Genomic DNA, 20,263 nt, shown 5'->3' with positions numbered 1-20,263 from the left:
AGTTGGAAACATTTGGGATATTGTAAGTAGGCTACTCAAGTGAACAAAATATATAACACTGATGTAGTGGTTTTTGGATATTTTACTGCAAAAATCTTACATATTGCACCTTTAATGTGTCGTGTCAGATTGCTGTAGCTCCTCAGCTCAAGCGGCTCATGAACCGAACATCTCATTTATAGCATCAAATAAACATGCATTAACATCAGAAGTTTTGTTGTTTCAACCATTTTTTCAAGTTCAAGTCTGTTGACGTTAATCTACAAAACTTTTGTCCGACAAAATGGCGGTTTCGGCATTATCAATCAAATTGTCAAATTGTCATTGTCAATCAAATAATCAATAATGAGTCTGTGTTCTGATGTAGAACCTGGAAGCGCTGAACATAAACAATGTATGAGAATTACACAGAAGAGAAGATATTGTTGAATAAAGTCATTATTTTTGTTTTGTTTTTGCTTCATAAAATTAAGGTTGAACCACTGCAGTCAACTGGACTGTTTTAACGATGTCTTTAGTGCCTTTCTGGACCTTGAAAGTGGTGATTATATTGCTGCCTATGGACGCGTCATATATCGGATTTCATGAAAAATATCTTCATTCGTGTTCTGAAGGTCTTACGGGTGTGGAACAGCACGAGGGTGAGTAATTAATAACATAATTTTTATTTTTGGGTGTACTAACCCTTTAAAGGATGTCAGGACGAAGTTAAATTCGCTTCTTTCGTAATATTGCTGAGGTAAGCAGATGTTTTGTGAAGATGTTTGTCTACAGAAGAGCCCTCGAGAAAGCTTAGAGCGCTCAGGTGCGTCCACACACAACTAAATGACATCTGACTTTACGTGGAGACGTTCAGGTTCAGAACACAACCACACAGAAAGACGTTCTGGATCAGCAGAATTACAACATCTCTCCCACTGAAATCACTTCAAAACACATGACTCAGAAAGGGGAACCAGCCAAAAACGTCTCATGTGAGATCTGAGTTTAACGTCAGATGTTCAGTAGAATATAAAATCTATACATTCATATTATTGTACCCTGTGATTAAAGAGCAACTATAACCAATTTTAAGATAAAAAGAGACACGCCTGAACGGATTTTTGGACGCGATAAAGAACTTAAAGTTGATTCAACGTTTCAAACGATGTTCTCTCTCAGTTTGGATCACTGTGAACACAAAACTGAGGATCTGTTCTGGAATGTCGCCACCTCCAGGCCAAAGAGCGTTTAGAACGTTTAATAATCTTCAACATTCCAATTACTTTCAAAGAAACTTTATAATTTAAACGATTTTTTTTTAAACCTAAGGTATCTATTTTGGACAGGAAATGTTGTATTTTTATTATTAATGCATAAATAACAATTACATAAAGAATATTGCCAAGGGATTACATACAAATACACAAAACATAATTAACACATTCCTCATAATTAACACATCTTACAAAAAATGTAGTATAGTTAAAAAAATATTAAACAAAATTAAAGAAAAAGAAAGGAGAAAGGAAAAGCAAACCTTAAGGATGGCATTACAATGGGATAAAAGTTATACAAAAAACTTTTTGAAAATAAATGCATTTTTTGCATTTGAGCATTCGGTTTACAGTATGGTACAACAAAATTAGAACATATCAATAATTATTAAGAATAACAGAAATAGAAAGAAATAAAGAAAACATTTAACAACCAACACCAGAGACACAGAAACTACTATTGTAGTCATACAATATCATAGATACACTATAGGAAAACATCTAAATACATGGATTTTTAAAAAATTGTTTCTCCATAAAGGAATCTTAGTGTCGTGACGTCATAATATTCCCATAATTCCAAAACCTTGAGCTCTTTTAAAATACAAACAAACGCAAATAATGAATTATGAATCCAGAGGATATCTGTGTGTGATGACAGGATGAAAATGGTCGAGATGAAAAAACATGCATCACAAACATGCGCACATGGAGAGCTCAGCTGAGTTCAGTCAGTTCTCTGGGATCTCACTTTAAAAATCTGAACCTGAAGTCTTTGAAGTTTTAATTTAAAAGTAGAACTTTCCCATAGAAACTTTGCAAACGCCATCTTTGAATTCAAATATGTAAGATTACACTGTACATTTAAAGATGCTTCAAATTCCATCAAATTGATAATCTTTTTTATTAATTTAGTCCAGAAGGGGAACTTTGATCTATAATCGATGTGTCTCTATTCCCAACAGCAAGAGAGTCCAGTGCACTTATTAGCATGATCAAATACATTGAAAAGTTGCAATAGGCCAGTGGTTCCCAAAGCTGTCCTGGAGAACCCCCCAGCCCTGCACATTTTGTGTATGTCTCCCTATATCTGTCACACCCATTTCAGGTCTTGCTGTCTGTACTAATGAGCACATGCAATGAATCAGGTGTAACAGATGAGGGAGACATACTGTGCAGGGCTGGGGGTCCTCCAGGACAGCTTTGGGAACCACTGCAATAGGCCTCAGTTTGTGTGAGAAAAAGTTGTTTACTTTTCTGTTAGTATGGGCAGAATAATCAGGTGTGGTTTTCAGGAGAAACTGTTCGGGGAGAAATTGAGTTGAAATCTGAGAGATGCAAGCAGATATTGATCCAGGATTTTTATTATTTGTTTTAGATCATGAGTGTTCAAACTTGGTCCTGGAGGGCCGCTGTCCTGCAGAGTTTAGCCTCGACACACCTGTCTGGACCTTGATTAGTTGTTCAGGTGTGTTTAATCGGGAATCATGTGATCACTGCAGGACAGTGGCCCTCCAGAAGGACACCCTTTCTCTAGATGCACTAATAACAGTGTTACCCAGTGTTCCTCATTTAAATCGTTATAATAATACAATGCTGCCACCAAGTGGTCATTGAAGAGAAGGCAGCGCGTGCGCGCCTCGTAATATGCACATTTACCAGCTTGTCAGCTACAGATCATATTCGTCAAAAAGTGACTTTTTACTGACCTCTTTTTCTTTCGATATCATGTTTGGCTACATGGCACAATAAAACCAACTTAATAAAATACCCCACATTTAATGTGTGGAAACAAAAATGGACTCATATAGATTTCACGTTTAAATATACTTCAAAATATTCCATCATGTGTCTTTTCTGTCTATTTCGTTGTTTGTTTAGTGGTTTAGACGCCCCTGTAGTGCCGGATATCTGTTTGTGAAGCAGCAAATCAGCTCTGAAAACATTCGAATTTACATTTTTGTTAATTAACATTTTTGAAGCGGTTAGAAAAATACACTGAAAATGGGTGTCTGGGTGTCAAGTACATTAGTGAAAAGTTACTTTCTGACACTGACTGTATGAATGATTATACGTACGTTGTTCTATTTTTTTCCCCCCTGAACTTTCACAACATTCAAAAAGTTTTTAAATGATTTTTTTTGCAAACAAAATGCACATTTAGTCACAAAAGAATAGTGAGGACAGGCGTGGTTATTTACATACATATATATTTGTATATTTTTTATAACTACTGCATTATATATCAGCGTTCAATCTTGTCACAACACAACAAAATCAATAATATCGCTTTAGCGCGGTGTTCAGAAGACAAAAAGTTTATTACAGGTTAGTCATAATACAAAATAAAATAGAGAACCACAGAAACATTTCCAATTAATTTCTTAAACGTTATCAAATTGTCAGTAACCAACCTATACTTATCGTACTCTTTCTAAATGTAACGAAAAGTAACATTTGACTGTTGAATATAAATGAAATGTACTCATCAATGTAAAATTGCCAACATAAATATATCTACAAACAGCACGACTGATGATGATGATGATGATGATGATGATGATGTCCCATTGTGTAAGTATTTCAGTTTCAACGAAAATTAAACAAACCAACGGGAGGAAAACATTAGAACATCAAAACTCATAAAAAAAGACATTTCCACATTGCAGAAATAAAATTAATGAGGCGACATGTGACGAAAACAACTTTATATTTTCAAAGTTCCGTCTCTTCACCAGGACCACGGCTGCAGGTGACTGACAGGTGTCAGATGTGTCATCATGAAGCTGGGGCAGATGTTTTGACTGTGATGAATTTGCGGGAATTGCTTGATGTTAAAAGCAGAAAATGGTGCCGCTGCAGTGACGTCCTGAGGACTGAGAACATGACACGGTCTGCCGTCTCTCACCAGAACCGGGAAAGAAACCCGCCGTGGAGAGAGCAGATATGGGTCCATTCCTTTCTCAGCCCGGGCTCTTTTCACTTTGTACCGATGGTTCTGGAACCAAATCTTCACTTGCGTTGGGGTCAAATGTAAGACCTTAGCTAGATGTTCTCTCTCAGGGGCGGATAGGTATCTCTGTTGCCTGAAGCGTCTCTCCAATTCAAACGTTTGCGTCTTTGAAAACAGGATTCTCCGTTTGCGCTTTTTCCCCGAGTCCTCCGAACTCTCCCTGTCCCGATCAACAGACTCATCCGCGGACAGTTCTGGATTCAAGTCCTCTGGAGATGCTGATGGCACTGCTGAAAATAATTAAATACCATCATTAATGTAAATTAACAAACTTTATGCGTCATCGAATTAGATAAAATAAATAATCAATATTGATAGTCCATAAAAAATAAAGATCCAAACGCGGGGTTCGTAGCGATACAGAAGAACTTTTCAGTAAACAATTCTTAAAAGAACCCTTTTGTCTTAGTGTGAAGAATATTTAAATGTTAAAGGTTCTATATGGAACCATAAGGTTTTTTTGGTTGCACTTTATTTACTTACTTAAGGAAGTACACTGTACAAAAGAATTGTTAGTTTAACTTAAAAAAAAAAGTAAGTTACCTGCTTGCCTTAAAATTTTGAGTTTATTGAAATTAAAAAGAAGGCGATTGGTTTAATAAACATAAACTCAAAATATTATGTTATCTGAACTACATTAAATATTTAAGTTGATTTGACATCAATGTTGTGTGTGGTAAGTACCTGGGTTAAAGTTAGGTTTAGGGGTAGCATATTACTCAGTTATTGTAATTAAAATAAGTACAAAGTATGGGGAAAAGGACTGTAAAATAAAGTGCTACCGATTTTTTTTTTTTTTAAGAATATAATTGCGTAAATGCGTAAAACCATGACCACTATGAATGCATTTCTTTGAATTCCGTGCATTTTTATTTTTTATTTTATTTGATTTGAGTCTATAAAATAAGTTTTAAGATACTGAAATAGGACAACAGCAGCTTGAAGCATTTCTCTAAAATGCATAAACGTACTTGGATATTTGTGGCCACATGGAGATCCGAGCCAGAGTGCATCTCTGGAGGACGCGCGCTGCTGATTTCCAGAGAGTCCTTCATCCGCCTCATCTTCAGTGTCTTCAGTCACTGATCCTTCATCGTTCGTGTCCGAGAGCTCTAAAATATCACGGACAGAGAATCCTGCCTTGGAATTCTTTTGGGACATTTTCCAAACCAATATACCGTGACAAGTCTCTCCAAAAGCGTTCTGCTAAGTTATAAACGAAGAGAAGATCCGTCGGATTGGGCAGCGCGCGCACGGACCCAGATCACAGATGCTCTTCGGATGCTACAGTGCTTGACCCAACCAATCCATTAGTCTGGTCCATTTAAGGTCGCAGGTGAGTGTTGGACCTGCAGAAAAGCGTCCCAAAAAGGCCTTGACGATCGAGGGCGGATCTCTGGAGTCAAGTGCGGGTGTGAAATAGTGAGTCGAGCTTCTATCAGCGGAACAGCAGAAATGCATGAGTGGGATGAGGTGACACGACTAAAATGGGAGAGATCCTTCCCCCCCAAACTCATTTACATATCAGAAGCGTCCGTGGCACAAATGGAAACCCTCCGTTATAGGCTAATTATCTTTAAAAACGCACGCATTTTAACTACATTGTAGGGTGTGATTGGTCGGAAAACATTGTATGTTGTGGATGATGAGCTGTGCGTGTTGAAATGGGATTGTTTAAAATGGCAAATGGCCAAATTATGGAAACCTTCTGGGTCAATATTTTGCTTAGAGCTTAAGTCAAGTACCAAATTCATCAAGCCACCGACCCATATTTGACGACAAGAGCAGAATCCTGTTACTGACCTCCTTCAGAATTCATGCTGTATGCTGTAGGTCATTCATTCTTACTCTGGTGCTTAAAAGCTTTTGGTTGATGATGCGTTCAGATGTTTGAAGCACTGCACGCTAAATCGACATACTTCACTGCATACTTGCTTTAGAATGATCACAAAGCGTTTATTTTTAGACCGAAATACGTAATTATATTTACGCAATATTTTACAAAAGAGTTCTGAATCTGTTGCAGGTGTTGCAGGTTTTTAGTTCAATAAAGTATTATAGTTTTTAGTATAAAAGTTAGTGTTTGATTTGCTCTTTATTAGTGGTTTATTTTTTGTTTTCTTGCTTTTTTTCTATTATTTTTATTTTTATTTGTGTGTCTTTCGAGAAAAACTGCTTTGCACAAGCTCTTTTTACTTTCATTCAAGCGTTCTTTTTTGAGCCCGATCTCATGAAAGTGCGTGTCAATAGCACGATTTTCTGTTTATATTTAGCGTGCTATTGATACGCCATAATTACCATTGGCATGCATATAATACGCACTTTTCGCGTGCATATGATACGCAATTTACGGCGTGCAAATGATACGCACATTTTGCGTGCATATGATACGCAAATTGTTGGCGTGCATATAATACGCCCCTACCCCACACCACTAATCCTACCTTAGGTTAGGCTAAGTAGGCTGCCAATTGCGCATCATAAAATAATTTCAGCGTATAAATAGCACGCTAAACTCGTGCTATATACGCAGTAGCCTACTAGGAGATCGTGTTGTATTTTTTATGTGCAAAGAAAAAAATTGCAAGCTTCAATCGATATGAACGATTTTCTGATTATCATTTTGTCCAGATAACTGTCTTTTTGTGACTCTGAACGCCTCATTGACTTATTTTTCTCCAGTTCTATCATCTGAAATGATTTGGGTGTCTCTGGCTCCTCTTTTTGACAGTATATGTGATGTGAATGTTCAGTGCGCTCTGCGCGCGTCATGGGTGGTCGGACTGTGCAAACACATCTACAAACCAACAGCTAAGCTCTGGACAATAGGCCAATGAAAGGCTCCCTCTGGAAGTTTTTGTGCTAGATCAGGTTTTGCATTTATTTGGGGCGCAGAAATAATGGTTGATTGACGCCCTCGCACAATACACCCAAACTGGTAAAATAAAAGTGAGCGCGCTCCTTGTTGTCATGGTATTCAACTGGCCTCAAAGAACGATTCCTTCATTCATGTTTAGAGCTGTCTTATAAAAACCAAATTAGACATTCATAGCGAAATATTTGAGAGTTTTTTAGCTTTAAATATAATTTTCTGCGTTCATGCATGGGGTTTTACATCACTAACGAGCTGACAGTGAATTGTCTGGTGTCAGATCTCTGCTGTAATGAATAATACAGTGAGAATGAAGCTCTGAGAGCTTAATGCATACAGATCAAGCTCTTATGAAAACTTCATGAAACAAATGTCAAGGATGTTTTTATACAAGCTTTAAAGTTGAACAAATAAGTGTCCTCTGAAATGCAAGAACGGGCGAAATAGGAAAAATCATTTTAAAAATACAGTCCTATACCACAATATACATGTTTACATTTGTGTGCAGCTGGACAGAAGTGGTGTTCGTTTCTGATGCGGGTTTAGAGCTACAAAACGTTCCTGAACTGATAGTTAGATGTCAAAACGTGCTACGGATTTGCATATTTTTCGTAGTGGTATTATGACAAAGTACCATTGCTAAATATAAAATCGAAAAATTAAAAGTAGATTTGTGCTCGTCCTTCATGTAGAGTTGTATCAAAGACTGTCGATGATTGGTTGTATTGTGTGAGAGCGCCATCTAGTGGCTTAATATGATGCTTAGAACTACTCTGAAAGAAAAGGGAAAAAATGTTCACCTATGGCAGGGGTGTCCAATCGTGCTCCTGAAGGGCCACCGTCCTGCAGAGTTTAGCTCCAGTCCCAATTAAACACAAATGAAGGTGCTAATCAATGTCTTACTAGGCATACTAGAAACTTCCAGACAGGTGTGTTGAGGCAATTTGGAGCCCTCCAGGAGCAGGACTGGACACCCCTGTCCTATGGCATCAGACTGTAAATGTAAAATCATTTTAAATTCTGTTTGTAACCTTTATCCATGTAGCCAGCATGTTAGCTTTTGATATACTTTTGTTATTTGTGCCGTTGTTAATATTCTTATAAATTTGTTTAGGTAGTTAATTAGCACCATAAAGACATTACTTAACTTGAGTTAAACAATGCAGTGATAATCAGTAACAAATAAAAGCAGTAAGGAATAACTATGTGACTTTAATTTTCCAGAGACATCGACTGAATATTTTGTTACTCTCACATTTTTCATATGAGATCTTCCTGACCCATGATGTAAGTGAAAATTAAAGGATTAGTTCACTTCAGAATTAAAATTTCCTGATAATTTACTCACCCCCATGTCATCCATGTCTTATGTCTCTCTGTCTACATGATCCCAGATGAGGAATAAGGGTCTAATCTAGCGAAACGATCGGTCATTTTCTAAAAAAAAAAAAAAAAATGTATATACTTTTTAACCACAAATGCTCATCTTGCACTGCTCTGCGATGTGCCACGCATGACGTTATCACGTTGGAAAGGTCAAGCGTGACGTAGGCAGAAGTGCCGCGGTAGGGCGAAAAACTCCATCTCATTTTCTCCTCCAACTTCAAAATCATCCGACATTTTTTTTATCTTTTTTTTTTTGTAAAGGCCATTAGTCTTTGCATGTTCACTTTGTAAACACTTGCTTGGTACTTTCGCCTACGTCACTCGTGACCTTTCCAACATGATTACGAAATGCGTGGCACATCACAGAGCAGTGCAAGACGAGCATTTGTGGTTAAAAAGTATACTTTTTTTTTACTTATACTTTTTAAGACCCTTATTCCTCGTCTGGGATCGTGTAGAGCTCTTTGAAGCTGCACTGAAACTGACATTTGGACCTTCAACCCGTTGAACCCCAGTGAAGTCCACTATATGGAGAAATATTTTCCTCAAAAACCTTAATTTCTTTTTGACTGAAGAAAGAAAGAAAGACATAAACATCTTGGATGACATGGGGGTGAGTAAATTAACAGGAAATTTTAATTCAGTAGTGAACTAATCCTTTAAAATGAAATTTAGTTAGCCTATTGTCTTTTAAGTGAAAAGAATATGGGCTAGTTTTGTTTCGGTTTCCACATTTAGGGTTTCTTTTCTGTATTGCTTACAGCGACAACAGCCTAATTTGACTGGTAGGCTATTTTTCTGTTTTGATACTTTTGTGGAATGCAAACTCTTTCTTTCTCATGTTCTCCCTCTTCTGGCGCAGTCTGGTATGTACAATCCACTAATGGGTTAAAGGTGCCCTAGAACCAGTTTTCACAAGATGTAATATAAGTCTAAGGTGTCCCCTGAATGTGTCTGTGAAGTTTCAGTTCAAAATACCCCATAGATTTTTTTAATAAATTTTTTTAACTGCCTATTTTGGGGCATAATTAAAAATGCACCGATTCAGGCTGCGGCCCCTTTAATTGCTCACGCTCTCCGCCCCCTCCCGAGCTCTCGACTCTATCATTGCATAAACAAAGTTCACACAGCTAATTTTACCCTCAAAATGGATCTTTACAAAGTGTTCGTCATGCATGCTGCATGCATACATCGGATTATGTGAGTATTGTATTTGTTTGGATGTTTACATTTGATTCTAAATGAGTTTGATAGTGCTCCGTGGCTAGCGGCTAATGCTACACTGTTGGAGAGATTTATAAAGAATGAAGTTGTGTTTATGAATTATACAGACTGCAAGTGTTTAATAATGAAAATAGCGACGGCTCTTGTCTCCGTGAATACAGTAATAAACGATGGTAACTTTAACCACATTTAACAGTACATTAGCAACATGCTAACGAAACATTTAGAAAGACAGTTTACAAATATCACTAAAAATATCATGATATCATGGATCATGTCAGTTATTATTGCTCCATCTGCCATTTTTCGCTATTGTCCTTGCTTGCTTACCTAGTCTAATGATTCAGCTGTGCACAGATCCAGACATTAATACTGGCTGCCCTTGTCTAATGCCTTGAACATGGGCTGGCATATGCAAATATTGGGGGCGTACATATTAATGATCCTGACTGTTACGTAACAGTCGGTGTTATGTTGAGATTCGCCTGTTTTCCGGAGGTCTTTTAAACAAATGAGATTTATATAAGAAGGAGGAAACAATTGAGTTTGACACTCACTGTATGTCATTTCCATGTACTGAACTCTTGTTATTTAACTATGCCAAGATAAATTCAATTTTTAACTCTAGGGCACCTTTAAATGACATAGGTTGGGTTAATTAATGAGATGGGCGGTTCAACTCAGAGGCCTTTAAAAACCTTCAGTTTGGCGCCTCTGGTATTTAGATATAAAACTGTGCTGTGAGTCAATGAATGACAGTACTGAAGGTGTGTGTGTGTGTGTGTGTGTGTGTGTGTGTGTGTGTGTGTGTGTGTGTGTGTGTGTGTGTGTGATATAAAGGTCTGAAATAAAGGTTCAGCAAAGAAAAAAGTAAATGAAAGTAGAAGAATAGTAAGAGCAATGGTTGAGTTGATATGCTGTCAAGAAAACAACTTTTATCAGCACTCCACCTACTGGATAAATTACGCCACTGCCGGTCATGAGTGCTGCTCACACGTTCTCTCTTTTTTAACGTAATAAGCTAAGCATTTTCGTTTATTCCTTAATTCATTGTAGGCTATTATTTTCTCGTCAGTAAGTCAGTCAAAATAAATAGGCCTAAACCTCTTTTGAAACTATATAAATATATAATATATATTCCTTGCGGTGACCTATGTCACAATTGGCCTTTACATGTCTCGTACAAGTAGACAATGTTTTGTCCCTGTACCGATTCAACGTTTATATTTTTTAAAAAATCCATATCGGATGTTTGTTAAACCACAATTTCACGTGTTTACTTAACAAAACAATATATGTTTATACAATATACAAAAAATAATGTTTAATTACAGTACAATTAATTTAGTATTTTCTGCGAAATGCAGACAAATACACCCAATAAAACGACGTGTAATGAATTTTTGAGCCCCCTTTATTTAAATAAATAAATTATATTAAACAAAAACAAAAGGCAGATTAATTTTCTCTTAATGCGTGTAATTCCTGAATTAACCATAAGATGGCGGTGCTGCCATACTTAAGAAGTCGAGACTAAATTCCCACTGCGTTTGTGACAATTAATGCAGTCATTTTTTCGTGTAAATAACATCACATCTTAGTTTCCCTCCACTGACATTGCATTAATAACTATAGGCATATCTGAAGCCTGTTATTCGATTATATGGCTTAGGCTATTTGTTTTCAGAGTTCCAACTTTGCAATTAAATTCAAAGTAGCCTATATAGTGGGAAAGGTGCAATAAACTTATAATTGCAGGTTGTAACTTTGGCACCACACGTTTTTTTCTTCTTCCTCTTTCACCACTTTAAAAATGTTTAAAAAAAAAAAAATCAACAAAACTTTTATACAGTGCGCCTGTTTTGACAATATAAAAGTTTATTATATATATTATTTTATACAATTATATTATACAGTTTTATTGTTAATTTGAAGATATCATCAGGATAATTGTATAAGTCCTAAAGTTTACATATGCTTTAATACAAAGCTTATTTATTAAGTTTATAGAATTTAAACTTTTAGATCTTTACAGTCTGTTCTTGAGATAACTTCGCACTTACATTTTAAAATTTGATTATATTAAAACAGCACACTTTTCAGTTAGCCTTGCATACAGTCACTTCTAAAAAAGTGCATTTTTAAGCTGAACATATCCGTGAAGGGGCAGATGATGAGGATCGGGGCGGAGTCACGCGCTGTCTCGTGTGATTGACGCTTGTGACGCGTCGAATTGAGCGCACGAGCCAGTCTGCTGGACGGACGTATAGTTTCTCAAGTGGATCAAAGATTACTGTAAAAACCTGCTCAGTCCTAAACTCAGACACTTCAGCCATAAAAAAAGAAGAAGAAGAAGAGGGCAGTCCTAACGGGAGACACGGGAAACCTCTCCAATGCTGCACGAGACCACAGCAGCGCAGTTAAAGGTTAAAGGAGCACAACCACTGTAGGGAAATATCACTATGCAAATGGGTAAGTTCCTCTTGATCTGTTACTGCATAGTCAGGAATAGAAAATATAATTAATAATAATAATTCGATGCATCCACACCGATCAAATGATTGTAGATGCGTGCACTTTTCATAGAGGGGTGAATTCAGGTTGGGACACTTTTTCCCAGTCATCTCAATGCCAAAAAGTGTCCCAATCAGCCTGAATTCACCTCTTAGACATCTAAATATTAAATAAATTAGATAAGTAGGCCTAGGCCTTAAAAATAGCCTAAATCTTAATCTTTTTGTCAACAAGTCTTTGTCCGTATATTTCATTTGTTCCCCAATTCCCTGTTGTTTTTAAAGAGAAGAACAGCCTTTAATTTTAAAGAAACCATTCAGTAAAATAGTTCATAATATAATAATAGATTATAAAAGATTCTTTGTTAAATCATGGAGAATTTATTTATTTTATTTATTATTATTATTTTGATCTTTTAATTTAGGCAAACGCCGCAATGCAAGATAAAATTGTAGAATATAGAAAAAATGATGGTAGGCTATAAAAACTAAACTGTACAGTTTTAAAAATAAAGGCTCAAAAAGGGGGTTTTCACAGCGATCCCATAGAAGAAGCATTATCGGTTCCCCAAAGAACCTTCGATCAGTTCTTTTTTTCTTAGAGTGAAGAACTTTTTAAAAATCTAAAGAACCTTAAAAAGAATGTAAAGATTCCATGGATGTTGAAAGTTCTTCATGGAACCATCGAAGCCAATAAAGAAGCTTCATGTTTTTCAGAGTGTATATGATGTATATGATGAATACACAGCATTCATTGTTGTTGCAGATCAGACGTACGGGGAGGTGAACCAGCTCGGCGGTGTGTTTGTCAACGGTCGGCCTCTTCCCAATGCGATCCGGATCCGAATCGTCGAACTGGCGCAGCTCGGAATCAGGCCGTGTGACATAAGTCGCCAGCTCCGTGTCTCTCATGGCTGCGTGAGCAAAATCCTAGCCAGATACAACGAGACCGGCTCCATTTTACCCGGTGCTATCGGTGGGAGTAAACCCCGGGTCACGACGCCAAACGTGGTGAAGAGCATAAGGGATTATAAACAGGGCGATCCTGGAATATTTGCTTGGGAAATACGCGACAGACTGCTGGCGGACGGAGTGTGTGACAAATATAATGTTCCGTCTGTGAGCTCCATCAGTCGCATTTTAAGAAACAAGATCGGGAACCTGTCTCAGCCGAGTCAGTACGACAGCAAACCCTCTCCACCGCAGATCTCATATAATCCCGTGTATTCATACCCATACCCGAACGCCATGTCTCCCACCGGGTCCAAACTGGGCAGTCCTCCGGCGGTGTCTGTCAGCCTGTCCCGGGCCTGGCCCTCAGTGCACACCGTCAGCAACATATTAGGAATACGGGCTTTCATGGACCCCTCAGGTAATCGCACCTTCTTATCGACGCCGCGTAAAAGTTTGGTACAATTTTACGCGCAATGCATGATTCTGATTCGATTGATTAGAATAGGCCTATTCATGTTCATTTATCAGCTATTTTTGTCCAACTGTCATCCAACAAAAGTTCTTGTATTTGGCGAAATATTGTCAGGGACTGACAGCGTGTTTTTATGACATTTTTGAAGATGGATGAAGTGGTGTGAGATAATGTGTTTTCTGGAAATAATTTATGTACCGGATGCACTCAGATCAGCTTCTAATATAATATTATAGCTTCTTTAGATCAGTGTTTAAGTTCTTCTTAAAGCATAAGTTTTTCCTGGCATCACGGTGAGCTTCTGCTGAGCTGAATTTGGCGTTTAAATGATGCGCAGACTAAAGAAAAATCAACCGCTCTTACAATACTCTGACAATGGATTTATTGGGTTTCTAAATCTGACGAATGTTGTTTGCATTATAACGAGAAGACCATCATTTTTCAGTCTGAGCCAAAAAGTTCAATTGTTTATCGTAATTCAATTCTATTCAGCTCTATCTCAAAATGCATCATCGTGAAATCATAATCTTTTATTGCTGTTGTTGTTAATGTGATGCAGCTGAAAATATTTAAATGCGTGTTGAATGAATTATTTTACAGCCATTGCTGGAACAGAGAGTTATCAGCCGAAAATGGAGGACTGGACGGGTGTTAACAGACCTTCATTTCCTTCCGTGCACGGAGTCAACGGGATCGAGAAACCTCCTATAGAAAGTGACATCAAGTACACGCAGGTGAACTTTTAATTTATTGGTTTATTTATGTGCATCATTTACACAATCACATGTTTAATTTCCGTTTTTGTTCACAATATAAGCAGGCGCTCACAAAAAATAAAAGTTTTCTTTTCAGTGATGTCATAAAAGAACCATTTTGGGTTCCACAAAGAACCTTTCAGAACCATTTAAAGAAGCACTATAAAGAACCTTTTCGTTCTTCATGGAACCATAGATGCCAATAAAGAACCTTTATTTATAAAAGTGGCGAGATCTTGTTGCTTTTAATTTTCATAATCTCTTTTTTTAAAATTGCTTTGTCAAATTAAAAAATGCGGTATTATTTAGATCTCATCTAGCATGTTATTTAATTTAATTTTCTGTTTGTTTTGTTTAATTAACCTCTTCTTTGACGTTCTTTTTGGTGCATAGTTATAAAATAAAAGTTATAAATGATCTATCAAGATGATGAATTATACATTTAATTTAATTTTCAGGCTTCATCAAATTTATCGGGGTATGTTCCTGCGTGCGCGTACTCCGCCACTAATCAGTACGGAGTTTACGGTGGGCACGCGGGTAACTACGGGCACTGGCAGTCTCAGGGCGCGAGCCTCACCCATCCCAACAGCGGGTCCATGATACAGAGCCCGAACCTGCACAGCGCCATATCCTTCAAAAACACGCCTCGAGAAGGTAAGATCACACCTGAATACTAAAACCTGTTGAAATGAAAACAAAAACAAAAACAAGAAATAACTGGAAAAATTTAATCAGTTAACACGAATTAAGAATGAGCAATACTTAGTGAATATTTACGTCAACAATTACTCATACATTATTAAAACCAGGTTGTATCTGTTAACATTAGTTAATCTGAACTAACATGTACAAACAATGAATGACTGTATTAACAAAGATTACTAAACACTGTATGTATTGCTCATTGTTAGTTTGGTTAATACATTAACTAATGTTATGATGTGAAGTGTTACCAAAACAAATGTTTAGAAGAATTGCGAAAGTATGCAATAACCTACAAAACAGCAACTTAAACTGAAAAGAATTAAGAATGTAAAAACGCTGCAGTATTTTTTTTTTTTTTTTTTTGTAAACATAACTTGTGCAATAGAAGTCCTTTAGTGTAGAAATAGAAATTGTTTCTAAGCAGCTTCACAATATAAGAGAATTAATTATGCAAACTTCATCAAATGAGACTATATTATTTTAATGCGCCTATAATAGATACTATATAAAAACAATACATGTACTATACAATAAAAAAAAAATGAATTTTTAAATATTAGAGTAAGTCTATATTGTTAGGAAATCATGCTGATATGCTTTTAGCTAGTACACTCTAAAAACAACTCAAGTTGGATTGAAAATGGACAAACAAATGATTGGGTTGTTTTAACCCAGCGGTTGGGTTAAATGTTTGCCCAACCTGCTGGGTAGTTTTATTTGATTTAACCCAAAATATGTTGGAAATTAATAGGTTTAATAAATTAGCATTTATTAATAAGTTTAATGAATAATAATTAAACAATTAAATTGCTTATTAATAAATGTTCACCTTATTATTGTTGTCTCTAGTAATTATGTGTCTGATTTTTAATTTCCAACCTATTTTAGGTTTATTTTAAGCCAGTCATATAGTCATTTTTAAACAATAGTTGAGTTAAATAAAACTGCCCAGCACATTGGGCAAACATTTAACCCAATCGCTGGGTTAAAACAAGCCAACTGCCAATTTCCAACCCAACTTTGTTTTTAACCTAGCAATATTTTTGTCATATATATGTCATAGCTGAATATTTTTAGAGTGTAAAACATAATCAGTTGTGGCATGAATTTTCAACGTAAACCATTATATTTGTTTATATTTTATTAACAATTTTATTATTTATATGTGTACTGAAGTGTTTTATATTGCATTTTATGCCATTTAGTTTAATGCATTTTAATGCAATTCAGTTGAATGCATAGTTTAATGCATTAATTCCTGTGTTACTCTGAGCGTGTTTCTTTCTGTTTTCATGTCGCCAGTTTGAATGCATACATCAGCTGCCATATTTTACCCCCCAAAAAATGACAGTGTAGGTCACAGTGACATTGTAAAGGAAGTTACTCAGCTGAAAGGCTCATTTACATGTTTGCTTCATAAACACTCGTGTCTTTTGGCTCCAGCTGTAGGAAGAAAGAGTCCAGTGAGCAAACACCAGCACGAGAGTCTGAGCGCCGTTCATGGACTCTCAGAGTCATAATCAGAGAAAACAGCTCATCTCTTCATCAAACACTCTTCTGGATAAAACACTCCTGAATGTTTCACACCATTATGGAAAAGTGGGATCTGAAGCTGTGGAGAGAAGCCACAGAGGATTTCTGCAATATTTGCAGTAGATTTTTTTTTCTTGTTCGTTGGTGCAAATAAATTTAGCGTCAGGCTGTTGTTATAAATGGACTGCGATTTTTCTAGTTATAAAGCAATATTGTTAGAGTCATTCGCCATATGGAACTGAAATGAAACTGTCCGTGTCATTGCATTTTCGTGTCTGTATGATATTGAATGACCTATTGAGTTGGTACATATATCTATTTTTATAAATTCATTTCTGCTTAATAAAGGCATGTCAAAAGTGAACTGTCTTTCTATTCTATGGATGATTTCTACTCAACAGTCACAGATAACATGTTTACAGAGAGATTATGTGGGATTTCGCTGTCAATGTTTGTTCACGTGACTAAAAACCGAATAAACAGATAGACGATGCTCAAACTGTCGTCACAGGTCCATTTAGGTGACATTAAATGTTAAAGATGCATATATGAATAATGTCACTACTAAATTACTTTATAAAAATAGCAGTTTTTAGCGAGTAACGAATGCAAACGAATGCATATCTATGCTAAATAAATACACAAAACAAATGAAAATATAGTAGGGTTAACAACTATTAAATAATAGATCAAAATTTGAAAGAACGAAGGAGAATAAACGAAAATGCATCCATTTTTCCTGACAGGTATACGGAATATTTGTGAAATTGTTGTATTTGTTTTGTACAATTTTAACCTTATTGTTAATGGTCTTGAATTTTATTGAAAATAAAAACCTAAAAAACTCAAATTTACTTCGATTTGCTATACTACATTGTTTTATTGGTGTTAATTTATAATTTTATTCATTCAGCATGTAATTTCAGCTTTCTACTTGTTACTCTCTAAAAAATGCTGGGTTAAATACAACCCAAGTTGGGTTGAAAATGGATAAACCCAGCGATTGGGTTGGTTTTAACCCAGCGGTTGGGTTAAATGTTTGACCTGCTGGCCAGTTTTATTTAACCCAACTATCGATTAAAAATGACTACATGTCTGGCTTAAAATGAACCCAAAATAGGTTGAAATTAAAAATCAGACACATAATTAGGTGTAAATTTATTAATAAGCAAATTAGTAAGTGTTTATCTTATAATTATTATACTTTTAATAAATGTTATATTTCTAACATATTTTAGGTTCATTTTAAGCAAGGAATACAGTCATTTTTAAACAATAGCTGAGTTAAATAAAATTACCCAGCAGGTTAGGAAAACATTTAACCCAACCGCTGGGTTAAAACAACCCAATCACTGGGTTTGTCCATTTTCAACCCAACTTGGTTTGTTTTCAACCCAGCATTTTTTTTTTAAGTGTAGTTGTTCGATTTTCTTTTCTTTCTTTTTAAATAACATTAATGATAATTATAATTAGGCTATAATATGAAAACCAAAAATTGAGGATTTGCTTTTGACGTTTTAGCGATTTTTTAGCGTTTTTGCTAAACTGAATCCAGCACTTCAAAATCCCGCGATGTCTTTTAATTATTATTATTAGTGAAACTGTTTGATACTCGTGTCTGTCAGATGAAGTTACACTGAAATGTGTTGAACATCTGGTTTACTTTTAGGACAAGGCAACTGCTTGGATTCATAATTAAAGCTAAATTAAGTCATTTGAACATTTGTTAAAGGGTGAGGTGTAGATCACATTATTCGAGTTAATATGCACTGTTAAATAAAATAAACACAGACTCAAATATGTGTACAAGAATATCCAAACGTTTAATTGCAGATTTCAACACCATGCATGTAGATATAAGCATATGCATCACTTGCAATGCTATATTTACACAGAGATATCAAATAAAACAAGGCACACCCTGAAAACAACTATATCCTGGAAAAAGATGGTCATTATAACCGTGGGTAAACTTTTTATCATCCAGCTCCTGTTAGCAGAATGCTTTGATCGGAGCGAACCTTATCTGTCCCGTCTTGAGCTTCTTCTTTCTCACTTATTCAGAGCTTAACTCTTGTTAGCTCAGGCATGTCTGGTAATGTGAGATGTAACAGTCCAGTTGCAAACATCTCGGTCAGAATGAGGGTGTTGAAGCTCTCTACTCCGAGATGACTTGAGCCAATAAGAAGCTCAATAATGGCTCAGATCAGTGAACCAGTGTTTTATGATCAATAAGCTAAAATGCAAAATAAATTGCATTGAGTTCCAGTATGTTCCTGTCTGTGTCCCAGCAGTCAAAGTGATGCAATGAAGATTTACATCAGTCAGTCAATGTCATTCATATGATTCACATAAAGTGGTACAAAAAGGTCTGAAACTTCATTGGAAATCTAGATTAAAAATAATAATAATAATCTGGAAATAAACAGTTTTAGGGTTTTGAAAAATATAAAACAAAGTTATGACTGTATATATATATATATATATATATATATATATAGATATATACACACACACACACACACACACACACTCTCTCTCTCTCTCTCTCTCTCTCTCTAAAAAAAATGCTGGGTTAAAAACAACCCAAGTTTGGTTGAATATGGACAAACCCAGTGGTTGGGTTAAATGTTTGACCAACATACTGGGTAGTTTTATTTAACCCATGACTATGTCTGGCTTAAAATGAAGCCAAATATGTTGAAAATTAAAAATCTGATTAAAAAAATTACTAGAGGCAATAATAATAATAATCAAAAGGTGAACATTTATTAATGAGCAATTTAATAAATGTTTATTGTTTAATTATTAAACATTAATAAATGTTAATTTCCAACATACTTTGGGTTCATTTTAAGCAAGCAATACAGTAATTTTTAAACAATAGTTGAGTTCAATAAAAACGACCCAGCAGGTTGGGCAAACATTTAACCCAACTGCTGGGTAAAAACAACCCAATCACTGGGTTGTTACGGTATGGTGGTGTAGAGATGAGGCAGATACGGATTTCCACAATAACATAGAGCTTTAATCAAACAAAGGCAAGGAAACACCAAACATAACCTTAACATAAACAGAGAACGGACAAGGAGTGCAGGGAGTGAGTGCAATATATAGGAGAGCAGACAATAGAGTCCAGGTGCAGGTGATGAGTGCTGATGAGGAACTGACGAGGGAAGTGAGTGCAGGTGTGGAGAACAGGAGGATCTTGGGAAATGAAGTCCAGGGAAACAAGGGTTCTGTGACATGGGTTTGTCCATTTTCAACCCAACTTGGGTTGTTTATATATATATATATATATATATATATATATATATATATATATATATATATATATATATATATATAAAAATTTCCCATATTAAAATAAAACAAATACAAGAATATAAACAATGATAATTTTGTTCAAAAGTTTGGGGTTAGAACGTTTTTTCTTTTTCCACCCCTTTTTTGTGTGTAAAAAAAGTATTTTATGCTCACCAAGATGCAAAAAACAGTCATACGGAAAAACATTAATATTGTGAAATATAATTAATTTAATATAACTGTTTTAATATATTTGTAAAATGTAATTTAT

The 20,263-nt window shown here is 35.8% G+C and overlaps 2 protein-coding genes across 2 annotated transcripts; one reads left to right on the top strand and one right to left on the bottom strand.

Annotated features, from left to right (window-relative positions):
• Positions 1 to 3,416: 3,416 nt before the first annotated feature.
• nkx2.2b (NK2 homeobox 2b) lies at positions 3,417 to 6,283 on the bottom strand. The gene is made up of 2 exons (XM_048208135.1): positions 5,241 to 6,283; positions 3,417 to 4,499 (listed from the first exon to the last, which is right to left on the bottom strand). Exons 1-2 carry the CDS (start codon positions 5,428 to 5,430, stop codon positions 3,988 to 3,990), a joined length of 702 nt encoding a protein of 233 aa, XP_048064092.1. The 5' UTR covers positions 5,431 to 6,283; the 3' UTR covers positions 3,417 to 3,987.
• A 5,685-nt stretch (positions 6,284 to 11,968) lies between these two features.
• pax1b (paired box 1b) lies at positions 11,969 to 17,050 on the top strand. Its single transcript, XM_048208016.1, has 5 exons — positions 11,969 to 12,223; positions 13,031 to 13,636; positions 14,291 to 14,424; positions 14,904 to 15,102; positions 16,597 to 17,050. The coding sequence occupies exons 1-5, from the start codon at positions 12,214 to 12,216 to the stop codon at positions 16,671 to 16,673; spliced, it is 1,026 nt and encodes a 341-aa protein (XP_048063973.1). The 5' UTR covers positions 11,969 to 12,213; the 3' UTR covers positions 16,674 to 17,050.
• The last annotated feature ends 3,213 nt before the right edge of the window (positions 17,051 to 20,263 follow it).

The sequence above is a fragment of the Megalobrama amblycephala genome, linkage group LG11 (genome assembly GCF_018812025.1).
Source record: "Megalobrama amblycephala isolate DHTTF-2021 linkage group LG11, ASM1881202v1, whole genome shotgun sequence".
NCBI lineage: Eukaryota > Metazoa > Chordata > Actinopteri > Cypriniformes > Xenocyprididae > Megalobrama > Megalobrama amblycephala.
The sequence above is the reverse complement of the archived record's forward strand: the minus strand, read 5'-3'. Positions and strand labels throughout refer to the sequence as shown.

Excerpts from the sequence above, each read along its gene's own strand:
- nkx2.2b (XM_048208135.1), bottom strand. The coding sequence starts at position 5,430 with ATGTCCCAAAAGAATTCCAAGGCAGGATTCTCTGTCCGTGATATTTTA. Across the intron at positions 4,500-5,240 it reads ATGTGGCCACAAATATCCAA|CAGTGCCATCAGCATCTCCA; the intron begins GTACGTTTATGC and ends AATTATTTTCAG.
- pax1b (XM_048208016.1), top strand. Across the intron at positions 13,637-14,290 it reads GGCTTTCATGGACCCCTCAG|CCATTGCTGGAACAGAGAGT; the intron begins GTAATCGCACCT and ends ATTATTTTACAG. Across the intron at positions 14,425-14,903 it reads GTGACATCAAGTACACGCAG|GCTTCATCAAATTTATCGGG; the intron begins GTGAACTTTTAA and ends TTTAATTTTCAG.